Here is a 26,405-nt window from a genome sequence, read left to right as displayed (position 1 = left end):
TCCAAGTGAGCTGGAGAAAACATATCCTCTCCACATCTCTTGTTTGCAGACGGCACCCTAACATTTTGTTGTAAATATATGAGAGATCTGATTTCAAGATCCTGACATAAATTGAAGCAGTTAACTTTGCATCAATGTAAAAAAGTATGAGTTGATTCCAGTTGGTTGGTTAAAATTGTCCGAAGATCTTGCTAAGCTAAGTGATTGTTATGTGGATATTTTTTTTTTTTGAAACTGGTAACTTTGTATTCCTCAGTATTAAGGGTATGCTGACCACCTCCAAAAATTTACACTTTACTGAAAGAGAAATGCTTACAGTAATCCTAAAAAGTCCACTAACAAACTTCCTCTTCTACATATTGTTCTTTACACCAAAAACTTAATGAAGTAATGACCTTCCATTGGATCTTCTGCAATGAACTTTCTCTGCCTTTAAAAATTCTGTCGTTTCTTTCCCTCCAAATGTTCCACCAGATGCAGGCGGGAACTGTTTTACCAAATCTTCTGACTCTTGCTCCCTCCCCTTCTTATCCAATAGCTTAGAAGGTCTGCAGTGTGTTCAGGCATAGTCCAGTTCACCTTAGTCAAGTTAATGAACAATGCCCAGACTTGTGCTGTAACTTTACAATGAAGGAAAAGGTGATTGTTTGTCTCTAAGGCCTCCTTGCATAATGTGCATCTTGAAGCAATGTTAATTCCTCTTTTCTGCAGCGCTTCATGAGTCAAACAGGCTCTCCAAGCTATCAGCCAGGTGAAACACTTCACCTTAGTTGGTGCCACACTCTTCCAAATGGATTTCCAAGGTCTCATTTCAGTCAAACCCTTGTTGTACAATCTGTTCACAGAGAACAGTCCATCTTGATTATGCTTCCATGTCAATTATCTGGCTCCAAATTAGTTCCTTGAAATCCACCAATTACTGTCAGTAGTTCTGCTACCCATGCTATTTCCCAATCATTTAAAAGTCTTCTGAAAACTAAATTCCAGCCTTGGGGAGACCACATCCAAATGTGGATATTTTACCTAGAGTACTTGGAGATCCCTTTAGAGACAAGTTTAATCTAGCGATCTGTGAATTGTGATAGAAAGAAATAACAAAAGGTTGAAACGGTAGGAAAGGCCATACTTATTGTAAGGAGGCAAAGTTAACTCTCACTATCCTTTCCAACATTGCCAAAAATATAGTGTGTTTTTGTTCTAGATTCCATCTTCAGTTACTCTAAAATTAGAGAAGACAATGAGGGACTTTCTTTGGGAAGAAAAGGAGGGATAGAGAAATGTCAACCAGTGTTATCAAAAGCGAAAAGCGCAAAAAAGCTCTAAGGTCAGCTAGGGCTTTAAGCGCAAAGCGCAAATAAAGCGTGGGCTTTAATGAAAAAAAGCGCAATGGTGCAAAAATACAAATATATATATATATATATATATATTTAGTCCAAGATTAATAATAATAAGCATGAATAACAAATGTATGGACAAAGAAATTGTAAAAATATTATGATAAAGTGAAATATTAATCATCTAGTGTCACCTCTCCAAGAGAGGCTCATTGGCAAGGAAAAGTATGTCTTAGAGCCTTGATGATGACACTGAAGCGCACATAAAGTGAGGTGAAGCGCTTAACATGTTTTGAGCCTCGCTTCAGGGCTTAAGCGCGCCTTTGATAACACTGATGTCAACTTAGCTGGATGGTAGCAGGTGTGGCTCCTATTGACTTGGGCAGATCGGGAACGGGTAGTTGTCAATTTCCAAACAAACCCCCTTAGAGTAATAGATGAGGGGATTTATGAATGAGAAATGGACAGCATAGAGAGGAGCTTCACGACAAAATGTGGATGTGTAGGATACGGGAGATTCATAAAAGAGGTCACCAGCCCCGATGGGGTTTCTTTTATGAAAGGCAAAGATTCTAATACATTGGATTTACATTAGATTTCAGTTTTGGCTAGATATTTATAGCAGGGAGTCAGCCTTAAAGACGTTCCTTTCTTTAAATGTATTTGCAGATGACAAAGATGTAATAATGTTGGACTTACTTAGACCGGAATCACACGAGATTCCTAGGATATATCCTCCAAGAGACCTATACAAGATTGGCAAGGGAAGACTTGGAGAATCTCCAACGAACATTTACATGCTTCTGACCGCAGCAGAAAGTTAGATGGGGCGGAGGGATCACGAGTGAAATGCTAGAGCCATTGAAGTCATTCTATAAATATTTAGAGAATAGGGAGAAATGCAAACTAGGCAGAAACACATATAAAAGACTGGAGCCCCTAAAAAAGGGGCCTTCTTCGCATGGTCTACTACTTTGGATGCCATTCTCACAGTGCACAATTTGAGAAATAAGGTGTGCACAACGGTACAATAGTGTGGTATGTGCAAGAAGGGCAGGGAAGACACCGGTCACTTGCTCCATAATTCTAAGCTAGCTGCAAGAATATGGATAGTGGTTATTCCTTGTTTAACGTTTCATCAGTACCTCCTGAATAAAGCATCTTGGCTGCACAAGCGAAGACTATCGAGACTTTAGAGGTCCACAAATTGAGAAAAAGAAAAGAAAAGAGTGGAAGGTATGCTGAGGCATTTTCTAAATGATTCTATGATTGCTCGAGGGACGTACAAAGCTTGAGTGGAAGATCAAGAATGCCCTTCAATTGGCAGCCATTGATACAGAATTGAATAATCTCTTAATCTTCCGAAGACTGGAGATAGCCTAAAAGGGAAATCAACAATTAAATATGACTAATACAAAATCAATACCAAATCTTTGATCGGTAAAGTAAAGATTATAACTATAACGAAAATCACCAAGGAGGTGCTTAAGTACAATTTTTTAAGAAGTAATATAATTAATGGCATCTACATAGATGCAAATAGTACAAACAAATAGTAAGTGCAAAAGTGATTTTGTTAGCTGCATTATATAGCCGCACTTAAAAGCCGAATACTCTACCGTTGAGTTAGCAACCCGAAGAAAATATCGAAAAAATTGTGTAGATCTAATCCGAAGAAAAAGAAATAAAGAGATTAGACAAGACAACCAAAAACCATTGAAAGAAGAAATCTAAAAAAATACATTCACACTTTCTAATTAATTTAAAACATGTGCCCTATACTAAATATAAGGAGCTAACAAAGTACAAAATTCATCACAGGAGTAGGGCAGTTTACAGGGAAGAGATCACTTGAGCTATTATAAACATGAAAGAAAAATTAGCCTTGAGAGTGTGATTAGGAGTTGATGTTTCATCGAACATCGTCGATTCCTTTCTGTCCAAATACACCAAAAAATACAAGCAGGAATCATTTTCCAAGTCCTCGTGATGGGCCTACAAACTTTTCAAGGACTCCAGCATATGAAGGCATCCTTAATCCTCTCAGGAATGACCCACCTGAGTCCAAAACTGACAAGAGCTTGCTCCAGATATTTGTGGCAACTGTATAGTGTAGCAGGAGGCGGTGGTTACAGGGAAGAGATCACTTGAGCTATTATAAACATGAAAGAAAAATTAGCCTTGAGAGTGTGATTAGGAGTTGATGTTTCATCGAACATCGTCGATTCCTTTCTGTCCAAATACACCAAAAAATACAAGCAGGAATCATTTTCCAAGTCTTCGTGATGGGCCTACCAACTTTTCAAGAACTCCAGCATATGAAGGCATCCTTAATCCTCTCAGGAATGACCCACCTGAGTCCAAAACTGACAAGAGCTTGCTCCAGATATTTGTGGCAACTGTATAGTGTAGCAGGAGGCGGTGGTTACTTTCTATGTCCTCATGGCACATATAGCATTTGTTTACAATGTCTATGTTCCTTATACTGAGATTGTCTTGAGTCAAACATGCTTCATAGTGTGTTGTCCAACAGAAACAAATCACCTCACCTTAGGGGGTAATTTAATTTCTAGATTAGTTTCCATGGTCATTTATCCACCATCTCATTTTGGTCACAAAAAGCTGAATATCCTGCTTTAATAGAGTATAGACCATCAGCTTTATCACCTCATCTAAGTCTCTCTGAAGTTTGCTCATTGGTTATGCAGCTCCCCAGTCTTTCAAGTAAGTCGAATAGTTCTCCACGCTCCCAATCCTACAGGTTCCTTCTAAGTTGTGGGTTCCATATATTGTATGCCCTATTTTGCGAGATGGTGGAGTCTTGATTGCTGAAGATATTAGGATAGTCAATTTGCAAATATGAATTCTCCAATTCTTCCAGAATTTGATGTTTGTTCCATTACCAACCTGGAACCTGCAGTTCTGATAAAATTCATCCCATAACTTGACTATGTTTTTCTAGAGGCCTACACCTTGTGAGCTCTATATGTATTGGTGCACCGGTGGCTCTGTACACCATGATTTGCAGCTACCACATCCTTCTGTAGAGTAGAAGCATCCTAACCATATCTTCAAAGCCATTTCATAAACATTTATTCGTTATGGATAGCTAGATTTTATTTTATTTTTGCCCAGGCCACCAAGGATTTAGGTTCTCTCACTTTTGGCCATTTGACCAAACGAAACTTGTGAGTTTTGTTTGTTGCTACCTTCCCAAAGAAAATTCCTTCTATCTTGTCATCTGCTTTTGCACCTTGTGTAGAATGGGAAATAATGACATAAATATGTGAGAATGTTGTCCAAAACACTATTAATAAGTGTGAGTCTATCACCCATGAGAGGTATTGCATCCGCCAAGCAGCCAACTTCTTTTCAAAATTTTCCACTATACCATCCAGATTTGAGTTGACATGGATCTAGCCCCAAGTGGTAGCCCAAAAGGTTGTTGAAAAAGTACCAATATTGCAGCACAAGATGTCTGTCAGAGTCTCCAAATTCTGAACATCATTGGCTGGATAAATGTAGCTTTTCAGGATTTTGATAAGTACTTCTGATAGAGCCTAAAAAATAAGCACTGTAAGATTTAAGTATTGCACCTGGGACTCCTCTGCGCCACATAAAATGAGGGTATCATCTACATAAAGCAGATGTGAAACGGTAATACCATTCCCTTGACTAGTGTCTACTTCAAAACATTTTATCCATTGCAGGTCCTTCTTTATCAACCATTCGGCTCAACCCTTCACTAGCCAAACAAAAAAGGAATGGAGAAAGGTGATATCCCTGCCTGATATCTTTATGAGGGGAGAAGAAACCAACCGAGTTAGAGTTGACCATGTCTGAATTTCAGGTGCCGGGCCCTTCTATTGACCCCTTCTCCATCTCACCGCCTTCATTTTTTCCAACCGACCTGAGTTTCACGTGAAAATCGGACAAGACTGCAACCTTAAGATTCAAGTCTCCCACTTTAAGATGTAGACTTGATGGATATTCACCACCGGAGCTTTTGATGCAAATACAAGCCTAGTGGAGATGTGTTATATCCTTAGTATCTTCGTCAATTCCGATGTGCCCGTCACAATGCTCTCCGATGAGGTGAAAAAATTCGACCGGCTATCCATGTAAGGGTATACCAAAAGCTTTGACCCAAACTTGGCCAGATTCTCCATTTGCTGCCACCGAACCCATCGATGAAGACCACTTTCCAACAACACCGAACCCGTCGCCGAAGACCACTAATGCAATGACACCGAACCCGTTGTCGGAGACCACCAATACAACAATCTACCTTTCCAAAACCAGTCGCCTACCTTCACTCTTATTGCTTCTTGCCTCGATGAAAGGTCAAATAAGAATTGATTGTGATTTAATGGCATCACTTTAAGGCTGGCACAAAGTTCCTATCGGGTGATAAACCACTTTCGGATCACCTCCGTAACTGGGCTGTGATTTAAGCGATCATTGAAGCAACCTACTAGCATTTAGACAAAAATTACTGGTTGTAGTTATAACTGTGGTCTGATGCCCATCGGGAGTTTCTTTCTCTGCCTGGGTAGCCATTTCGGGCCATTGAAGGATCTTTGTCGTATCTGCATAAGTCCTTTCCTAGTGTGTAATAGTATTGAATCAGGGATTGTGGGGCTTTCTTAGGAAATGCAGGATTTTTTCCGCAACATCTCCCCATCCTCAGTTGTATTTTGATTCTGGGATAATCACCATTGATTTCCTATCCTCCAAGCAAGCTTCAATTCTCAAAACACGCCCGTAGTTGTTGTAGTTTTGGAATACGCTGGTGTATGCTTGTACCTTCCTTTCCCATCTCCTGCAACAATTTTCTTTCCTTGTCGATGCCTACTTGATAGCATCGCAGACCCATCAAAGATTCTACTCATCTATTTTGATTCTACTTGTAAATCTTCTTCCTCACTCAATCAATATAAACCACCTATCGAGCTCATCAGTCATCACTAATATGGATTAATTCAAAAGATTTTCCCCAGGAATAAAAAATATTCTCTCTTCCTCATTAAAGAAGGAAAAAATATTATCGAAAAAGAGTTTTGCCAAAGAAAGGGAAGAAAAAGAGAGAAAATTTGGGGGGATAACACTTAAGTACGAAATTAAGTACAAAAACAGTCTGTCTATTAAACTACGTATCACATAAAAATATTTAATTTAAACCATAGGCTAACAGAGGTAAGCATTTGAATTTTTAGTCATGTATAGGTTGAGTAATTTAAGGCTGCGTACAATAGACCCTTGTGGTTCGGCCCTTCCTCGGACCCCGCGCATAGCGGGAGCTTAGTGCACTGGCTGCCCTATGGGTTGAGTAATTCCTTAAATATATCTATGTTTCTTTCTTTCCATAATACCCTCAAGACTCAAGCTAGGACTGTGGACCAAATCACTTGACATCGTTTCTCAGTCGATGCAAAGACTAGCATCAGGGTTGATCCTTGACTACAACAACGATCATCCATGAGATACCAAAAGTACCAAAAATGATTTGACAAAATCAATGTCAAATTACTAGCATCACATTTCCATCCCATTCTGGTCAACTTCATTCCAATAAGAAGTGACTTACAGTTTAAAGGCAAATAACAATGTTCTTTGTTTTTCTTTTTATAAGGTAAGGCAAATGACAATGTCCAAAATAAGAGTGATATTCAGATCAATTTGTACGCACCTCGACTGTTCCACCGGTTACCTACGACCTCACACCAGCACAACTACATACCTTAATCCCAGCTAACTGATACTACAAATACGGATCCTTTGCTTCCATTGTGCTCTAGATGAGCAATATTACTTGAAAAATAGTGACATGATGTTACCACCAACTCTACTTGTACACGCTCTCACTTACAAGAATAAACCACAATCGTAATCCGTTGCCTCGGCAAACACTAGTTATACATTATTCAATTCCAAAAAGCCATCTCATCAATAGCTAAACTCCAGCCTAATTAAAACTAAACTTTGAAGCTACTAATTATCAATATATCAACCAATCAACTATCCCGAACTAGTTGAGTTGGTTATGAATATATCAAGCAATCAATTGTGCCTCAATCTTGAACTAGTTGATAAAACTTAAGTATTGGATAAAACAGTCAAATTTTGGCCGCCATCCAGATACATCCACATTCAGGGTGTGTTTAGTATGGAGGACAACAATTGTGCCTCAATCTTTAACTAGTTGATAAAACAGTCAATTTTCTCATGTTTGGTTGGATAAAAATTTTGAAAAATATTTTCTCTCGGAAAACAAGTTCTTTAAAAATGAGGAAAATGACTTCCTCAATGGAAGTAGAGAAAACAAGTTCCATAAGTGACATTCTAAGTTCATTATATCTTCTCCACGTCCCCAACCCCCACCACCACTCCTCATGTCCTCCCACCTCCATAGTATTATTACATATAAATGTTTTCTTGGAATAATATACTTTACCAAACACTAGAAAATAAGTAAGAAACACACTTAGGTGCCGTTTGGCCATAAATACCAAAAACAAATTCACTTTTTTTGGAAATTTTGAAGTTGGAGTTGGAGTTGTGTTTGGCCATAATTTTTTAAATTGTAGTTTTTGGTGAAATGTAGTGTAAAAAAGTGAAAAAATTTGAAAACTAAGTTTTTCTTGTTTTTGATATTGCGGAATACAATTCCGGAGTTGTATTCTGAATATTTATAGCCAAACGCCTAAAAGTAAAAAAAGTGAAAAAAAATTCCGGAAAAAAGTGAATAATTTTTATGGCCAAACGGCTACTTAATTTCCATGAAAAACATTTCCCTTCATTCCGAACACACCCGAAAACTGTTGTGAACCCCAGTGACGATAAAACCATTTGAGCTAGAAAATGTAAATTATAACATGGAAACTCAAAAAGAAACCTGAATTTTGATAGCGGCTGAGTTTTGCTGACGCAAGAGGTTGCGTTTGCTGCGCTCTAAACGAGTCTGTTCTAGAAGCTTCTGTCGGTCACGTTCTTTAGAGCTGCGTCCACCCAAATCGACTCGCTTCCTCGTCGAAGGATCACCCGAGAAAAACATTCTTAAAATTCACAATAATTCTGCCCTAAATCCGATGATTGATAAATCTTGATTTTGTTGAATTGATCGGAAAGGAGAGAAAGAGGGCTTAGGAAGAAAAGCGTGTTTACTGTTTTGTTTTCTTTAAACTTGGGGATTAGATTCTACCATTAAGACAAGTTGCTAATTAGTATAGCAAAACGGATTTTATAGAATAACCTTTGGCATTTCAATTTTCAGGTGCTCTTTTTTGTAAATTACCAAGGAGAATTTATTGCTTATTCGACTGCCCTTTTTTTTTTTTTTTTTTTAATATGAGGTGAGGATTTAGGTTCATCCAAAATAATTGAGGTTTAGTCTATCAAGAACACATTTTATTCTTTTTCTAGATATACTTTTGATGCATTCTTAATTCAATAAACAAATTTAATGCATACAATAATTTCAAAGCCCCTCTTAATCAACGGTATTTTAGTCAATACACCTCTTAATTTTTAGGAGTAGTGAATGCAAGTGTAGAACCTCAATTATCTTGGACCAGAGAGACTAGTGAATTTGGTGGCACTTAGTTTAGTTCTGAAAGGTAATGGTGAATTTAGAAATGAAGTTTTATAAATTTTGTCAAATGGAAGAAATAAAATTTTGTTTTAATGTGTAAAATTTTGTCACACGATGAAAGTTTGGGAGAGAGTGGTGGAAGCGAGGATGAGGAAGATAGTGTCTATTTCGGAGAACTAGTTCGGATTCATGCCGGGGCGTTCGACTACTGAAGCCATTCACCTTGTGAGGAGGTTGGTGGAGCAGTATAGGGATAAGAAGAAAAACTTGCACATGGTGTTTGTTGACCTAGAAAAGGCTTACGACAAAGGTGTTGTGGAGATATCTGGAAGCTAGATGTGTTCCTGTAGCTTACATTAGAGCGATTAAGTACATGTATGATGGAGCCAAGACCCGGGTAAGGACAGTTGGAGGTGACTTAGAACACTTTCCAATTACGATGGGGTCCGCTCTTAGCCCAATTTTGTTTGCTTTGGCGGACGCACTGACGCGCCACATTCAAGGAGAGGTGCCGTGGTGCATGTTGTTTGCAGATGACACTATGCTTATTGATGAGTCACGGAGCGGTGTTAATGTGAGACTGAAGGTTTGGAGACAGACCCTGGAGTCGAAAGGTTTCAAGTTGAGCAGGACTAAGACAAAGTACTTAGAGTGCAAGTTCAGTGATGTGATTCAGGTAGAGGACGAGGACGAGGACGTACAGCTGAATACTCAGGTCATCTCGAAGAAAGAAAGCTTTAAGTAACTGGATCGATCATCCAAGGGAATGGTGAGATTGATAACGATGTCACACATCGTATTGGAGCGGGATGGATGAAATAGAAGCTCGCCTCGGGGGTGTTGTGCGATAAGAAGGTGCTGCCTATACTAAAGGGAAGGTTCTACAAAGTGGTGGTTAGACGACTATGTTGTACGGGACGGAATATTGGCCAGTTAAGAAAGCTCATGTCCAGAAAATGAAGGTAGCAGAGATGCGGATACTGAGATGGATGTGCGAGCATACCAGGAGAGATAGGATTCGGAATGAAATGATTCGGGACAAGGTGGGTGTGGCTCCAGTGGTGGATAAGATGCGGGAAGGGAGGTTGAGATGGTTCGGCCATACGCAGTGGAGATGCATTGATGCGCCAGTGAGGAGGTGTGAGAGGCTGGCAGTGGTGGGCCCGAAGAGAGGGATGGGTAGGCCAAAGAAGGCCTGGGGAGAGGTGATTCGGCGGATGATGGCACCCCGACTTGCGAGGACATGACCGGTGATAGGAGGGTGTGGAGGTCGAGTATCAGGGTAGAGGGCTACTAGGGGGCCGCGAGGATTTATTTTCCGCATTAGGAGAATTTAAAGAAAGAAACAAGCAAGCTATATGAGAATCTATAGGAGAATTATTATCTTTGTTCACTCGCTTATTTTTTAGATTCTCATAGAGCTTGCTTGTTTCTTTCTTTCTTTAATCATTTATCTTATTATATGTTGTTGTTTTATTGTTCTCTTGGCAACTTTTTTTGAGGCGGAGTCTATAGGAAACAGCCTTCCTACCTCCCAAGGTAGGGGTAAGGTTTGCATACACTCTACCCTCCCCATACCCCACCATGTGGGAATACACTGGGTGTGTTGTTGTCGTTGTGTAAAAAATTTACTCTATATAATCATGAAATCACCTATATAAATATTTATATTTATATTAGAATTAGAGCTTAAGTGAGCAACATGTTATCAAATTAAGGTTCACAGAACCAAAGTCTTTGTTAGATAAAGCTGAAAGTATAGTATCAGCAACAGATCTAGACTGACTAGATCAAATTCTTCATGTCATTCTTATATTTCACCAGTTGATTATATTGTCCAATCTCCATCTAGAGCTTCTACTTCTCAAATTAGAGAGAATGATGATAATAGAATCAGTAGCTTCAATTGACAAAGATAATATTGTCAGTGGTATTCAAGGCACAGAATTAACCGAGTTAGAAAAGAATTTTCCAGATGGTTTATAATGAATCAAGACCAAAAAATAGATTTTAATCGGGGATCATAAAGACAAAAAAAAAAGAATTTTTCCAAGACAAAAAATTAGTATATATATATTATTATGGGAACCATTTAGAAAATGGTTTTTTGAAAATTTTAATACTGAAAAACAAACATTTTTTCAAAATGACTTTTATAAAGATCTTTCACAAGTCAACAAGGTTATATCTTTTGTTCCTTGGTTTATGGCCAAATGTATTAGAAATTATATTTATGTTTTAGAAAGAGAATATAGATTGATTAATGGAGAGATTATTAATACTATATTCCCTCCACAACAATCTTTTCAAATAGAAAAGGAGGATAAGTTCCTTCATTTTGCAGCTTTTTCAAAATTATTTGAAAATTGATACTTTACAAATCACTGCTAGGCATATTAATATTATGCTAAAGCAACAAAATTACGCCAGTATTTACATGAGTATATTGGGCGAACAAATTATTTCATTACATGATAGAATTGAAAAATTGTTTTCCGAAATCGGAAAATTACATCATTCTGCTAATTTTAAAGACAAAAAGCAGGAAACCATTGCCACTCCTAGTGTGCAGCCTCCTCCTGAAATCAAAGACTTTAAGTTAAAAGCTTTTTCAGAGTTGGAGCAATTACTTGATGATAAATTCAAAGGATTGCAAATTAGTCCGTAAATAGCGGAAGAGAATGATTTTGACCTTTCTGATCAGGATTATAAGCAGAAGGTGTCGGAAGAAATTAATAAAATATAGGAAGTATATGCCCGAAAACCTTCTCAAAGGATGTTTTACTATCCTCGTCCTACTCCCCTGGATGTATTGCTCGAAGAACATGAGCATATTATTACCAACAGTTATAGTGGTAAAGAGATTTATGAATGAAATATTGATGGTTATATCGAGAGACAAATTTATACCCTGGTACATAGAATGCTAATGTACAACACAATTTGCAAGGCCAATAAAAATAGTGATAGGAACATTGCTGAAATAATTATTCTTTGGTTTTACCGGCCAATTGCAAGGATGGTGGGATAATTATTTGACCCAGGAACAACGCGGTAGAATTCTAACTGCTATTAAGCAGGAACATGGAGAACATGGAACTGTTTCTATACAGAATGTTGTATATTCATTAGTTATTAATATCATAGAACATTTCTCGGGTAGATGGTCTAATAATAGTGAAAATATTAGGATTAGGACCATGCTTCAGAACTTGAGATGTAAAACCCTTACCTCATTTAGGTGGTATAAGGATGTATTCCTTAGTAGGGTCATGGAATTGCCTGAGTGTAATAACACCCATTGGAAGTCCAAGTTTATAGATGGACTACCTAGCCTCTTTGCAGAAAGAGTTAGGAAAGCTCTTAGAAAAGGAGAAACTAGCATCAATTATGATGAATATACCTATGGCAAGTTAATAGGTACTTGTGTCCAAGAAGGTTTATCCTTATGTAATGAGATTAAATTAAATCAGCAGATTAAGAGACATCATCTAAATGAAAGACAAAAATTAGGAGAATTTTGTGGACAATTTGGTATGGATATTCCACAAACCAAAGCGCCTCATAGGCATAGAAAGAAGAAGAAAGATTTCCAAGCTTGGAAAGAAAAACGCTTGGAAAAGAGAACAAGAAGGAAAAAGGAATTTCGAAAAAGGAAGGATTTTATTAAATCCAAAATCCTAAAGCTTGCTATAAATGTGGTCGCGTAGGTCATTATTATAAAGACTGCAAAGTTAAGGAGAAAATTAAGAACCTTAACATTGATGATGAATTAAAGGACTCATTATTCAAGTTATTATTAAATTTAGAACGGAAAGATTCAAGTTTTGATTCAGATGAATCAGAGGACTCTACTTCAAATGAAGATCTCAGGGTTCTTGAAAATGAAAGTTATATTTCTTCGGATTCAGATGAAGAATGTGCTCCTTGTCAAATGGGATAGCCTTGTTCTAGTAAAGGCGATAAAGAAGAAGATTAATTTTATAATATCTTCTCTCAGTTCAAAGATTTGAATATCAATGTCTTAGATGGTGGTAACCAGGTTGATTTATTAAAGATTATCAAGGATTCGGAGCTTAGGTCTCAGATCATTGATAAAATTCATCAAACACGTGAAATTCAAGGTGAAACACAGAGTCAAGAATCATTAGGTCCATACACCATGTGTGAAGTTAAAAGACTTCTTGGACAAAGGAGAAATATTATAAGTACTCCTATCATAGCACAAGATTTGGAAAAAGAGATTGATAATCTCAAGAAGGAGATTTCATATCTCAAAAAACATAATACCATTTTGGATGAAAGAATTTCCCGAATTGAGGGTAAAGGGAAACAAATTATTGAAACCCCAGACATTACAGATGCAACAATGGAAGGTACAAGTAATAGGGAGAATGGAGAATTTCTCAAAACACTTGAGATATTTACTTCTCAAAAGTTTTTTATAAAAATTACTCTTTTAATTGATTATAATTTTAAAAAGGAATTTACTGCTCTAGTTGATAGTGGAGCTGATTTAAACTGTATTCAAAAAGGATTAATTCCCTCCAAATATTTTTATAAAACTACTCATAGTCTTCGATTTGTTAATGGGCAGAAAATGGAAATTGCTTTTAAATTGCCAAAAGCTTATATTTGCTAAGAAAAGGTTTGCATACCACAAAGTTTTGTATTGGTAAAAATATTTCAAACCAAATTATATTGGGTACTTCACTTTTTCAAAAAATATTTCCTATTTTGAAATGGGATGAAAAAGGTATAATAGGAACCTTTGAAGGAAAAGAAGTTAAATTTTAGTTTATAACTGAACCATTTTCAAGAATTATAAATGAAATCAAAGACAAGTTGATAAATAAACATCAAGTCAATTTTCTTAGACAAGAAATTTATAGTATAAATATTGAGGAACTTTTATAAAATCTTAAATTACAACAAAAAATAGATTTTATAAAAAACCAGTTTTCATTACAAATTTGTAGTGAGCATCCCTATGCATTTGGGAATAGGAAAAGCATGTGGTTACTCTTCCATACGAAGATAATTTTAATGAAGGAAATATTCCTACAAAGGCAAGACCTTGCCAAATGATTTCTGAATATTTAGAATTATGTAAAAAGGATATTACTTCCCTTTTACAAAAAGGTCTCATACGACCTTCAAAATCTCCATGGTCATACACTGCTTTTTATGCTAATAAACATGCTAAACAGGAACGAGGAGTTCCTAGATTGGTTATAAATTATAAACCCCTTAATAGAGTTTTGAAATGGATTAGATATCCTATTCCAAACAAAAAGAGATTTATTGGATAGACTCCATAATGCTATTATATTTTCAATTGACAAATTCAAATTGCATAAGTAGGCAAATAATGCAGAGGTATTTGGATACAGCGTCAAACGCCACTCCTACTTATAAGTATAGAATGCATTATGAGATGATTCTCTCTTCTATAGGAACAAGAGAAGTTCAACATTTTTATCCTGCTAATAGCAGAAAAGTTTATAACTTTTCAAAAATTATAATAAAAAAGATTTTTTCTCCAGCTGAATGGGGATTAAGTACGCTCAAGGAAAAAGATAATATCCATCTTGAGCAAAAAGTCCCAGTTAAATTTAATTATTATGTTGAAAGCTTTCATAAAGCCTTTTTATTTGAGAATGCTAATAAGAAACATTCTTGGTTTATAGAGATATGTGCCAATGTTTATAAACAGGGCATACCGAATTTGTTTTGTCAATGGTGGATTAATTATGGTCCATCAGTCAAAATATTACCGGAACCCGTCAAGGGTTTATACACATAATGGGTTGAAGTTTCTCCCAAGTTAATAGACTTGGAAACTAATAATACATTTTTTGAAGGAATAACTAATATGTATTTCTTTATAGAATTCTCTATTCCATGGATCATGAAATGGTCGGTAGTAGTGGGTTATAGCCCGCAAAACTTTCCTTGTCTCAATAGAATTTTTTATACAAAATTCTGAAAAAACTTATTCAGAAAACAGCCGATGGTAATATACCTGGCCAAGAATTAATAGATAAGATTAAGGCTACTATAGCCAGTTATAGAGATTATATTAATTTCAGACAGCAGAGGGAAATTCCAAGTCCCTTCCAGCATATCGCTAGAAGAATTCAAATGAAGAAAGGTGTTATATCGAAGAAATGATAGCTGCCTATATGGAAGAAGTCAAAAAAGATTTAATGCAAAATCTAAACATAGAAATGCCTTCAGACATATACATGGCATCCGTTGGTAATACCACAAATAATGATGATGAAGACCAGACCTATTTAGCAGGGGAATCCCAAAGTCTTGATGATACACAAGATGTTAAAAAATTTATTATTATAACTAGTCATTACTACATAGATATTTCATGTGTATTTGAAGAGCATAGAATTATCGTGTAAGATTAATGATATGTTATGAAAGTCGCAATCGTCTAGTTGGAGCAGGTCTATTAGCAAGCACATAGAAATACCATTATAGAGATTATTATTTGACATTATTTTATAAAAATTATACTAATTAGTTTTGTGATCTAATAAAAATTAAATAATTTTATTATATATATATATATATATATATATATATATATATATATATATATATATATATATAGAGAGAGAGAGAGAGAGAGAGAGAGAGAGAGAGAGAGAGAGAGAGATAACTATTACAGTCATTTATTGGAAGGAATATAAGAAACAAAAGCTATCAATAACAACTTATTTAGAATACATTTTATCTTTTAATATTTCATTCTCATTTTTAAGTTTGCATTTTAATTAATTTGACTTTTCACCTTGTCACCTTGGACCCAAAGAAATGAAAATGAAATCTTTGTTCGGATTTGATTTTAGGTGGAGGTAGTGTTGCTGATTTGGAGGATTGGTTCAAGAGAAATCCCGGCCAGTTAGTTAGCGAGAAGAACATGCAAGAAATGCTGGCAAAGTCATGATCCATAAGGATTGCTAAGGCTCGACAGTATTTGAAGGAGATAAAAGTGATGTAGAAACACACAAAGTTGGTCATTGATGCTCTGAAAGCCATTCCCAAATGATAAGCCAGATTTTTGTATTACTTATTTGGGCTTTTAAATATTTGCTTTCTTTTTTCTGCTTTTGAGTTTATTTTGGTGGTTGTTGATCTATGTGGTTATAAGAATGATGATTTTCCTGTAATGAGGTGAAGTGTTGCTCTCTTCTCCTTTTTCCCCCTTTTTTGCAATCTGTGTAGTGGAAGATTGACTATTCTAGTACTAAATTTCAGCTTGTTGGTGCATTCTTTGGCTTGTTTAATTAGTCGATAGAGTCAACTTTTTCAAGATGATTATTTATTTCAAATATTAGTAGTGGATTTTGTTCATTTTCTTAAATAACTTCCCTTTTCACCATTTCTCTTTGCTTTTCTTATAGCGCGAAGTTTATCTTTATCTTATGCATATGAATATGCGATGATCTTAATAAACAGGTTTCCAAGTGGTGTACATTACAACACTTTAATCTGTTCAAGCAAAATAAATAGTAAGCAAAACATATCAAAATGGAAAAAGAGTCATGATAAAAAGGGGGATAAATCAAATTCACTTGAACACATAATACAACTGAAAGTCTATAACTAATACAGAATGGGATACACATGATATTTGATGTCTATATGTTATAAAAGAATTAACGGTTTTGGGTTGGTGCAGGGTAGGGCTGGGTTCTTCGGTTCGATTTCGATATTAAAATTTTTGGTTCGGTTCTCGATTTTAGTGTCCTGATACTTCGATTAATCGAAGAAGCGAAATTTTTGCAATCCATGGGAATATATGATAGTTGTTGGTTGTTGTGCTTAAATTACTTGTATAATTACACTACTCTGTTTGTTCCCTCCATTTCATTTTCATTTCTTTGTGTTTCAAATTAATAAGTCGCAGTACCGTTCACCTTGTCACCTTGGACCCAAATTCTCTTTGACAGTTTAAATATTTTCTCCTCGTGAGGCTTGGAAAAAATCCTTTTGGCGACGTTTCCCTGATATTTCTTTTTCAATCTTTTGAGTTTATCCCGTAACAGAGTTTTTGTTGTTTCCGTGTGAAATTTGTCCTTTACAAAATTAAGGAATATAGCATAATTTGTTGAATTGTCACGACCCAACTCGTGAATCGTTCAGGAACCCACGCTAACTCCCTGGTGGGTGAACACTTCCCTTATAACCAAACATCAAATCAACGCAGAAGTGAAAACAGAAATATATTAAGGGGTTGTTTGGTACGCGGACTAAATTATCCCGGGACTAATTTATCCCATCTACGAGAAGGGATAAAATAATCCCAAGGTTAATGGCATAAGGTGGGATATCTCATCCTTAAGATTGTGCTTCATTTTATACTCTATTTGGTAGAAGGTATAAATTTATCCATGATAAATTTATACTTTCTACCAAATACGGTACAAAATTGATATCAAAATTAGTTTTGGGATATCCCAGATTATACCATGTTCCAAACGACCCCTAAGTCTCAATAGATATATAAGATAATAATGTAGGTGCGGAATGAGAAATACTACACCCCAAGGATCTAGTCTGAAGCTAGTACAAGAGGTACAAAAATAATACATAGTCTGAAAAGAGTACTACAAATCTCAATAGTAAAACTATTCCCTCATGAGTAAAAAAAAAAAAAAAAAAGAGACAAATATGTAAAGGAAGAATCTTCGGGCTGCAGGTCTAGCAGTAGCTCACCCTGGAGTATCTGTCAAAGGCCTCGGATAACTAGCGAGGTCTCGAACATAACCTGAATCAAAATCGACACTCCACAAGGAGTGTGGAAAGAGTAGTATCAGTACAACACCAGTACTGGTAAGAGTCATAGGCCGACTAAGGTTAGTTAACACATATGAAATACAGAAATCTACGAGTAGAAAAGATAAGGTAGTCAACAACAATCAACAGGCATAATATGTCTCAATATTCACCAGTCATAGCCTAGGTTTAAGCTTTAACCCACAAGTCTGCCAAGTTTCTAAGATATCACTCCACAACAAGCAAGAACACAAGTGTAACACCAACAGAATCCGATGCGGTACTATGCAATGATAAGATAAGAAGTGCAATACAGATGGGACATAATGCAATGATCAGTATCTCGAACTTGTACACACATGCTATAAGCACTTTTCGCTTCAATAGCCATGACCCATGGGGGACCCGCGACGTCCATTTACTAGCCCCTCCGAAACAGACCTCGGATCGTGACTCTGCCACTATACGTCTGGTACGGACCTCGGACTATAGCAATAATAATGTTACTTTCCTTTTTCTCTTTCTTTCCATTTCAAAATCCTTTCGCATACTCTTTAATCATGTATGAATGTATAAATGCAAGAAATAAGGAATCATATGTAACCAATGCCAGTTAATATGAGATGGAATTCATAAGAACTACAATGGAACATCCAACCGTTGCACATATTATCAAGACTATCATTGGAACATATCAGATACTCAATCCCAATCACAACAAATAGAACTAGCACAACCCTCATAACCACAACCACGTTGTCAGGTATAACACATGCCAATAATTGCATAAAGTATGGTGGCAAGCCCAAATAACCAGTCATACCAAGCCAGTGGATTTAACACCACAACCATGCCCGAAGGCCTATCATTCTTTCCTCGTCTATAACTATATAACACATGCGATTCGCTAATCAAAGTCTAAGAAAGGTAAGCCATAACCTACCTCAAAACCAAACACGAGCCTCAAACTCCTCAAACTTAGGCCTTTCCGTTCTGGATTGCCTCCTAATGCTCAAAGTCTAACAAATAATTGATCTATGTTAGACTACAAATCTAATGATATACATATTGCTATACTTTCGGAAAAAACCCCAAAAATTACTTTAAAAAGTGACCCCGAGCTCACAAGGGTAAAATGAGAAATTTTAGGTTGAAAAAGGTCAACCCTAAGCTCAGGAGGTCCAAATACTAATCATCAACACCAACTAGTCCCCAATTAGCATTAATTTCATCATTAATTGAAAACCCCCAAATTTAGAGAAAACCCCCAATTTTCCATATTCAACACCCTAGAATTAAGGAGAGATTCAACTTAGTAACTAAATTCCCCAATGATTAGAAGCTTGAAAATCAATAGACCTTCTGACAAACTCATTATAATTGAAAAAGAATCATAAAACACTTTAGGGTTGTAACCTATCTTCCCCAACTTAAAAGATGAAAGCTATCATGGGTTCCAATCTAAGCTATAAATAAATCACAAGGAAGTACGAAGGAACTTACCCCAATATGAAATCACCACAAGCTCTCCAAATTTGTCCACAACACTCTCTAGGTTAAGATTTTGGTAAATAGGAAGAATGGGTTCGAAATTGGAAACTAAAAGGGAACTCTGTTCAGCGATTTTTGCATCCGCAAACACCTTGTCCGCATATGCGACTCGCCTCAGCGAAGTGGCTCGCGCATACGCGAAGCCACTTAACACCTCACCCTCTCGCGTTTGCAGGCCAAGTACTGCATAGACAGGCCCACGAAAGCAAACGCACACCTGCGGAAGCGGGATACCAGAAACCAGTAAAATTTGATTTTTCACCAAGTCCAGCCCCACCGGATACAAACCGAATACGCATATCAACGTAAAAACACGCTACAGAGTCACCCATGCCCTCGAAATTCCCAACGGGGATCATCTTGACCCGGTCAACCCCCACAACCCCAAAATCAAGTTTCTAACTAAGTGACCAAAACGGTCTCGAGCGCTTCGGGAGCTGAACCAACCAGCTTACCAAGTTATAATCGACTCTCTGGCCCTCATGGAACCGACAAAATTCCCAAAAAGGTTCGTATACACAAAAATCAACTTTTGGTCAACCATTTTTCACTATTTCAACTTAAGGGCTTCTAAAATCCTCAATTTTCATTACGACTCTTCCGACTCCCTCGAGAACTGTACCTTACATCCACGTGGGTCAAAATTATTCGGATCAACAGGGTAAAAGGGTCAAAAAACCTAAACGATCAAATGGGTCGTTACATGAAAGTTTAGTGTTGTTTATGGATGAATATTCGAGATGGCCTTGAGGTATAGCTATTTTATTTTCTTCGCTCCATACTCTCTGAAAGGCACTCTTCACATCTAAATTTTCCATTTTCCTTTTTTTTTTTTGGTGAGTTTGTAGGAGAATCAATGGATATATTCGTACTTGAAGGTGTCCACTCTTTGTCCATCAAACCTTCAAAATCAGGACGTTGGGCCTTTTTCTGCATCTATTTTTCGTTTTTGGATAAGTTTAGAGAATCCATGGAAGGAATGTGTTTTGATTTTGGAATGTTCAATGTTCAGAGGAGAGGAAGGAAATTTGATTTTGAAATGTAGGCGAGGAAGGGAAGAAATATTTATATTTTCAAGTGGAATACACTATTAAATGTACTTAGCATTAGTCTTTTGGGCTTCCCGAGAAACAAGATTTCGTGAAGTTTCTTTCTAAGTTTGCTACACCGGCAACTTTGTTTATATATGAGTTTAATTTCTGAACAAAGTATCATCCTAGGAGGTAAATTGTGTGACCTTACGTGAAAAACACATTGCTAAATCACAATTTTGGGGGGGTGGGTGGTGGTGGAGAGGAGGGGTCTATGAAGACACATTGCCATACTTCATATAATTTAAGTAAATTTCTAATCACTTATAGCACCTGAAAGCACCGCGAAAAGAAGTGCATATGAATCATCTGGAAATTAACACACTGGTTTCATTATTTTATTTATAGCATTCCATTCCCACGTTTGAAGTACGTCTATCAATTACTACTCCCTCCGTCCATTTTTACTTGTCCTGTATACTGAAAATAGTTGTCCAATTTTACTTGTCTAGTTGCAAAATCAAGAGATAATTGTCCATTTCATACCTGTTTTACACTAATTATTAATTATTAGGTTGGAAAATTTTACTCGCGAAGTCCATGTACTAGTCACTCCGCACACAGCCCAGAGATGACTTCCACAATAACAAGCCACTTCGCACACAGCCCAGAGACGACTTCTATAACAAACCAGTCCATAATCTCCTGCTCCGATCACAAACTCGGATGCTTCCTTCTCACTTATCATCATCAATACCAAATCATAGTTCATATCAATGTATCATGCAAATGTGTATGAATGCTATGCATGATATCAATATCGAATGTAAATCAAAAATCAAGATCACAATCGTGCCTCTACATGGGCACATTCCAAAATGCCATTCCTAAATCATTATTCCTTCCTTTATCGATGATAAGTGAATAGATAAGTGAGAAATGAATGCATTACAAACACAACATAGTAAGTGGGAAACAAGCCCAACACCTCTCACGTAGCAACAAGCCAAATCACAATAACAAGGCGACAAGCCCACAAGGAATCAACTATACCAACCTAAAAGTATCCATCCCAACTTCATACCTGAAGGCTTAACATGCTTTCTCTGTAAATAACCGACTTCTACATATGCTTCGCTAATTGAAGTCTAACCGAAAGTGTAAGCCGTAACCTACCCGGGATGACGCAGCCTGCGCCACGAACCGTCAAACGCGAGCCTTGCCCTTCCGAAAAATCCTCCGAATACTCAAAGTCCGTCATACGTTTCTGGGTTAGAAACAGAGATTAGCGATACCCATATTACTATACATTTGTTCAATTTGAAAATCAACTATAGGAAAGAGGGAAGTCGAACCAACAAAAGTAAAACGGGAATTTCGAGATTGGAAATGGTAACCCAACGTTCTAGAAGTTCAATTCTACTCTCCAATAGCTAATTAAGCTCAATTATTGATCAATTTCATCATTTAGAAGAAAACCCCCAATTTAGGCATTAACCCTAGATTTTCATAATCAATCTTTAACCCAAATTAGAGATTCAAGCTTATTATCAACTAATCCAGAAGATTCCATGTTTAGAACAGACAAATTCATCAATGAACTCATATTTATAGCCTAAGATTCAAGTATCATAGTGAAGGTTGAAAACTCATCTTCTCCAACTGGTCCCACTAATTTCCACTATAGATTCTAGCCTAGAATTACTTTCCCAATGATTAGTGGTAGAAATCAGCAAGAATCACCAATAAAACCCAACAAGATTGAAAGTAGATTCAATAATCATCAACTTAGGGTATAAGAACTCATCTTCCCCAATTAGCTTCCTTAAATGCCATAGTTTTCCTGAATAATCATGACATAAACATAAAAGGGAGTAAAAGAACTTACCCTAATGAAGGTTCAATCTCAAATGCCTCCCAAATTGCCTTTAGAATTCCTTATGTCAAGAATTTAGTGAATGGGCATAATGTTTTTGGAGTTGGAATAAAAAGACGATTCTGAATTAGCGCCATTCGCCTCCGCGGTAAAAGGTTCGCTTAAGCGATCTCGCCTCAGCAGAGAACCATCCGCTGAGGCGGATCTCATTAAGCTATCATGGACTCGCGCCTGCGGGCCAAGCCCCGCTGAGGCATAAATAGTCTTGTTGGAGCGAGACATCGGAAACCAGCAAAATCTGCTTTACACTAAGTTTCACCCCAAATCCCGACATCTATCCGAGGCCTTTCATGATGAAACCGTACATGCAAACATATGTAAAACAATGGTACGTCCCGCCGTGGCCTCGAAATTCCCAACGGAGGTCTATTTGACCAGGTCACCCCAAACGGCCAAAACCAACTTTCCAACCCAAAGTACAAAATGCTGCCGAATGCCTCGGGAGCCAAACTGAATACACCACCAAGTCATAATCGACCCTCTGGACCTCTCAGAATTGACGAAATTCCGAAAAATGTCTGTTTTCCCAAAAGTCAACTATTCGTCAAACATTTTTCATTCAAAAGTTATATCTTCCTCAAATCATTCTAAAACTCGCCCGATGGCCTCGAAAATTGTATCGCCCATCCCCGTAGGTCAAAATCATACTAACAGGGCTATGGGGAAAGGTCAATAGGCATAAAGTGGTCAAAAGTGCAATAATGACAAAACGGGTCGTTACATCAGATACCAATAAAACAATCGTTCATCGTCGAACGATAAAGGAAAGGAACGGAGGAAAAGTACTTGAGTCGGTAAACAACTGGGATATCTGGTATGCATATATTGGAATCGGTCTCCCATGTGGCCTGCTTGACTGAACGGTGCTTCCATTACACCTTAACTGAAGCTATCTCCTTCGATCTCAACTCCCTCACTTGCCTATCCAAGATCGCTATAGGCTCTTCCTTTTAAGACAGATTCTCATCGAGAAAAACTGAGTCCCAACGAATGATATATGAACCGTTTGAATAGTACTTCTTTAGCATGAAAACATGAAATACCGGATGAACTCCTGACAAGCCTGGTGGCAAAGCCAACTCATAAGCCACTCCGCCAATACGACGGAGAATCTCACCGGGCCACGTACCTGGAAAATAACTCGCTTTTCTTCCCAAATCGCATGACACCCTTCTTCGGTGAAACCTTCAGAAGAACCTGCTCACCCTGCATAAACTCCAAGTCCCTAACCTTCCGGTCCCCATACTTCTTTTGCCTGCTCTGTATTGCCAGAACCTTTTCTTGAATCAGCTTCACTTTATCCAAGGACTCCTTCAGCATCTGTACCCCAAGGTCTCACCTCAAAAGCATCAAACCACCCAATCGGAGAACGACACCTCCTACCATGTAAAGCCTCGAATGGCCCCATATCAATACTTGAATAGTAGCTGTTGTTGTATGCAAACTCTGCCAATGGAAAGAATTGGTCCCAATGACCACCAAAATTAATAACACAAGCCCTCAACATGTCCTCAAGCACCTGAATAGTCCTCTCGGACTAACCATCAGTCTGCAGGTGAAATGCGGTGCTAAGATCCAACTGAGTACCCGACTTTTTCAGCAAGGTCTTCCAGAAATGAGAGGTAAACTGAGTACCTCGGTCAGAAACAATGGAAATAGGAAACCCATGCAATCGCACAATCTCATGGACGTAGATCCTGGCCAAGTTCTCCGCATTATAAGTAACCTGAACGGGAATGAAATGCGCACACTTAGTCAACCTATCCACAATGACCCAAATTGAATCAAACGTGCTCAAGGTCTTCGGAAGACCAACCACGAAAGTCATAGGAATCCTCTCCCACTTCCACTCGGGAATGGGTATCCTCTGAATCACACCCCTAATAATGTTGTCTCAAATCATGATACGTCTTTATAGCACCTAAATGAATAGGATACATAGGACTGCGAGCCTCCTCTAAAATCAACGAAACAAGCCACCCATACGAGGAACATAAATGCGCCCCTTAATCCTCAAAACATTCTCATCATCTAGAACTGCCTCCTAGGCCTCATCGCTCAACACCTTATCTCAAATTTTACACGACTACATCATCAAACTACTGTAACTTAAGCTGCTCAAAAAGTGACGACCTCGTCTCAACACAAGTCATAACCTTACCCGGTTCCAAAATATCAAGTCTCACCCAAACCAGTAGCCCAAGACTGAACCTCCATAGCTAAAGGACGCTCCTCAAATCATCGCCAAGTATCGACATAGACCAATATAACTATCCCAAATAGTTCCCCTCGGTAAGATATCATCTAGCCCACTCGCAAACCTCGATTTTGAACTGGAACCCATCGAATCTTTGAAAGTGATTTACTAGAAAACCAATAAGCCCTGGTAATATAAACATAGTCACCCGACTCAAATAAACAATTCTGATCCAGAAATGCACACCTCCCTGAAAATCACCTCTAGTCACCCAAATCGACTCCAACCTTATGAAACCAATTGCGGTCCTATCACATATCTGTGGCAACCTATTTTAATCCTTTCTCTCATGAATATTCCATCCTGTGTTGTCACCTCAACTGCAAAGGTTGAATTCTATCCCAGTCGTCAACTTAGTAGCGAAGAACTATACCTTTGATTGTAATCTTCATGTTTCCTCAACTTTCACCCGATACACAAATCTGACTGAACCCCATGAACTCTAAATACATCAATTCTCCTCGTGCTTCCTCTTAACTTGCTCATGATCCCGAACACATCAACACAAAACTTGTAGCCTCATTTAATACACCTTTAACCATTGAATCTCCCATTGGACCACCTCGATACGTCAACCACAATTTCGAAAGTATCAAATCTCGCAATCTCTTGCACTAACCTTGCACAACTATTCCTAAGTCTTCAATATTCCAAGATTCTCACCCAAGATATCCCGTTAGTAATACTCCCACATAATCTACTACCACAATACAGTCTCATCTCGAAATTGTAACTTTGGTCTTCAAATTATAGAGATTTCCAAAATTCCTTCTCGTCAGACAACTCTAGCTCATCTAATGAAGAGTGCTACGAAGTTATCCATCTTGGTATAACATGAGTCACCCTTCCGTAAGCCTTATCATGTCGGTCACCTGAAATTTGCTTCTCACCTATCGCTGATTACGAACCTCACGAAACTTCTTCATAGCACTTAGTCCATTTCTGTAGACTTTCTTCCTTAAGCGTACTTAACATTCACACCCCATCTGAAAGATGCAAGACAACAGCACCACAAACCATACCTGACCCAAGTAATCCCAAAGATGTACCTTACTCCTACCAATTTTCGACAAACAATGCCTTTATCTTAAATCTTCCCTTTCTCTATTCCATGCAAATCACATTCACCGCCATCGACCGACCATCACTCAACCCTACTTAATAAGTATACCGCAGAGTCGTAAGTCCTGCCAAATAGCCGAGTCAATCCCGGAGATAAGTATGCCGCACACTCAGCCAACTGAGAGTTTCTTTTGCCTCACTCGAACTTCACACTGGAAACCACTCTAAACCCGCGCATCACATAAGCCATTCTTCAAGAAGTCTTCCCACTAGAAATTACCGACCAACCCTGGTTATCCCAGCAAGAAACAATCATTGTCGATGCAATACGCTAACACCACCACTGAACCGATTCATAACCCGTAAGGCGACCTTTAATAACGAACCAGAACACCTCTAATCAAACTGCACGATTATCCCTCTCATTTGATTCACTCAACGGAGTCATGACAACAGTAGTAACAGGAACTAGTTGAAACTTACACAACATATGCAATGCCCACACCCCTTGTCCATCATCAGAGAATCAATCTCGTAGCCTGGGCCTATGTAGCGCCTGTTTTGCAGCCTTTTGACGGAGTGGGCTATGGCCACACCGTCCTCTCGGCCGCTCGCGGTTAGCATCATTTTCGCGGCGTAGTTGTGAGGTGCCGTAGCTTTAAACTTTTTTCGAGACGAGAATCATAAACTTTTTTATTACTCAAGCAAAAGGTGAATCCATTTGCTCGACCCGACTTTCGAAATCCGGATTCCGAGGCGCGGAGTTCAATAATCCCAAGCCAGCTGACTCGAGGAGAGGCCGAGAAGAAGATAATGAATGGAATGGTCCGAAAGTCGCTATGTA

The 26,405-nt window shown here is 37.8% G+C and overlaps 1 protein-coding gene across 6 annotated transcripts in view; it reads right to left on the bottom strand.

The window, feature by feature from the left end:
* LOC132034481 (E3 ubiquitin-protein ligase UPL6) overlaps positions 1–8,579 on the bottom strand; it is a 56,306-nt gene extending 47,727 nt beyond the window's left edge. Inside the window, exon 1 of one of the 6 annotated variants that reach the window (XR_009409125.1) lies at positions 8,230–8,576. Coding sequence is in view for 4 of the 6 variants with exons in the window: in XM_059424857.1 (XP_059280840.1) it covers positions 8,230–8,388 (159 nt within the window). In the remaining 2 variants the exon portion in view is untranslated. Of the gene's footprint in view, positions 1–8,229 lie in introns of all 6 variants that reach the window. The other 5 variants (XR_009409124.1, XM_059424857.1, XM_059424855.1 and 2 more) reach the window with 5 other exon arrangements.
* Positions 8,580–26,405: the final 17,826 nt, after the last annotated feature.

Source organism: Lycium ferocissimum, chromosome 10 (genome assembly GCF_029784015.1).
Source record: "Lycium ferocissimum isolate CSIRO_LF1 chromosome 10, AGI_CSIRO_Lferr_CH_V1, whole genome shotgun sequence".
Classification (NCBI taxonomy): Eukaryota; Viridiplantae; Streptophyta; class Magnoliopsida; order Solanales; family Solanaceae; genus Lycium; species Lycium ferocissimum.
Note: the sequence above shows the minus strand (reverse complement) of the source record. Positions and strands in the feature narration are given on the sequence as shown.